The 2,441-nt window shown below is 39.2% G+C and overlaps 1 protein-coding gene across 1 annotated transcript in view; it reads right to left on the minus strand.

The window, feature by feature from the left end:
• LOC107081964 (metal transporter CNNM1-like) overlaps nucleotides 1-2,441 on the minus strand; it is a 50,177-nt gene that overhangs the window by 10,639 nt on the left and 37,097 nt on the right. The window contains exon 7 of the mRNA XM_015370352.1: nucleotides 1,323-1,602. Within this exon, the coding sequence (XP_015225838.1) occupies nucleotides 1,323-1,602 (280 nt within the window). The remainder of the gene's footprint in view (nucleotides 1-1,322; nucleotides 1,603-2,441) is intronic.

Genomic DNA, 2,441 nt, shown 5'->3' on the forward strand with positions numbered 1-2,441 from the left:
ATACAGAAATGGGACACATAACTGAGAGTGCGCCTTTTAGTACGGTGCGCCTTATGGTCGTGAAAATACGGTAGTCTATTGTTTTTCAGAGTTGAGGGTTTTAAATTGTTATTTCATTAATTGACACCAATGTGGCACTGAGGAAGAATGTTAGACGTTAGCATCAGGTGGTGTTTAGCCGTTGGTAGCTTCATGCGACGTATAAGGTGCCCTTTTTCCAAGCTTAGCACCTGCCCAAAAAAATGTCTATGCACGGCACTGGGTAAAAGCTTGGATGCTTAAACAAATTAGTGCAAATCTATGACTCCATCATTGCATCTACAATCACCACCCTTACCTTGGATAATTCATTCACCTCTACGGAAAGGCTTTTGTTCCAAAAATGTAAATCTAGAAATGAAACTTTGAAAAAGCTCTAAATCAAAAAGGGTTTTCATTGTGGCTTTGCTCTTTTCTCAGTTTTTATTTTTTATTTTTTTATTATATATCTTTTTCCAATGTTATACATCATTTTTTTTTCAGATTTTCCTTGTATATTTTTCAGATTTTATATTTTGAATTTTTATTTTTCAATTTTCTTTTAGACCGAGCTTTAACAAATTACATTCTTTTAAAATGAGGTCTTACAAATCAAATTCTCTTCACCGCTGGGTTTTCCTCTGAAGGTTTATTGGACATTAGTGAAAACATTTTTATTGGTCAGTGTGTTTGTTAAGAGTGAGCATTTGGATTGGGCTTAAAGTGAAGTCTGTGCTATGCAATTTGTAAAATTAAACCAAAAAAACATGAAAAAAAGTTCCCTTTGAAAACAAAAATCTATTGAAAAATGAAATAATAAAGTTTGAAAAGATAAAATGTGACAAAAATTGAGAAAACATTGGAAATCAAATATAAAATCTAACAAAAACAGCAAAGTTACTCTGAAATCCTTATTTTGTTTAAGAGGATTTTCTGGATTGCCTTTTTTTCCCTAAAATTTCCATTCACAAACTTAACAAGCTTGCAACAATAATGGAACAAAATTCACTCCATACATTTCTAACTCAATTTTTAAACAAGTAGAAGTTATTCCTGTTTTTTTTTCCTTGTTTTTTTTTTATTCATGCATTGATCACAATAAGCAATAGATATTTGTTTTGCATCCTTTGCACATTTTATCTAAGTTGCTGCCTTTTAAAGTGCATCCCAGGAAAAAAAAAAGCACATCAGAAACTATGTCACTATTAGACTTTAGCGTTGTTTACCCATCGCAATGACTTCCATAATCCTCTACTAACTTCAGGCTAAACTATTCCATATTGTCGGGAGTTAAACACACTTACGGACGATCCGGTTCTTCTCATTCAGTATAGAGGTGCTGTGTGGGACGTTGGACTGCTGTCCTCTGGTCCGGGCAGAGCTGGGTCGACCGGGCTCCCTGGGCGGGGGGAGCAGCGTGGCCGTGGTGGGCTGGAAGGGCATGAGTGTCGCAGCATGTTCTGTAGCTGAAGGATCAGGGGTCGGGGTGTTGGCCTCTGCCAGGCGGGCGTCAGCGTCAGGAGTCAGAGGGGAGCTGTCCATCCGTGAGGCTGTGAGCGCGTTCTGGTAGTGGCTTCGTGTGATCTGATATTAAAGGTGGAGGATTCTGGGTTAGATTAAGGTTGAGGGACATGTCATCTAATATTTCCAGCCTAATTTAACTAACAGCAGTAGTTTAAGCCCAATTCTCAATCCATTCGGTCTGATGTGACCAACGTATGCAGCTGCAGAGCAGTCTGCGGGGAAGATTGGCTTTATTTGATCCAGTGATGGCATAAAATTATCAAAAGGAGGGTCCGGGTTTTTATAGTGGGCTTTAGTAAATTCTTGTCGTACAAATACAGCATATTAAAGTAAAAGTTCGGCCAGCAAAGAATAATCAATGGATCATTATTTATACCTAAAACTAAAGGCTGATTTATACTATGAAACCAGGTCGTCTGATTGGTCAAATCTACATCCGCTCTACTCTATGCATATTTCCTGTTTGATAAATACTGGCTTGCTTTGTTTGTATGACCGCCATTGTGGAAAACGACTCGTGAAGTTGAACCACCTAGAAGAGGGAGGTGCGGAAGAACGCTGCGTCCCTTTTTCCACCTGGATTCCTGCTCTTTTTCGCCCTCATGTCCCTCCGTTGTCGCACAAACTTGCCCTCACTTCCTCACCGCCTCGGCCGTATCTAGACCCACAACTAGTTCCTGATTGTCTCTCCTGCGTTGTGGCGTGGAATAAAATAGCGAAGACCACGCTTTGAAATTTGGCATATGCTGGTTAAGATTCTCACTCATCCAGGTCATAGTCATTCCACATTAAACTGACAATGCCCACGTGCATGGCAGTTGGATGTTGTAATATATTGGGTAAAAGTGAAAAAAAAGAGTTATATACTTTCTGATTCATGATCTACGGGTTGGTCGTTG

This window comes from Cyprinodon variegatus, unplaced genomic scaffold (assembly GCF_000732505.1).
Source record: "Cyprinodon variegatus isolate N-32 unplaced genomic scaffold, C_variegatus-1.0 Scaffold45, whole genome shotgun sequence".
NCBI classification, from domain to species: Eukaryota; Metazoa; Chordata; class Actinopteri; order Cyprinodontiformes; family Cyprinodontidae; genus Cyprinodon; species Cyprinodon variegatus.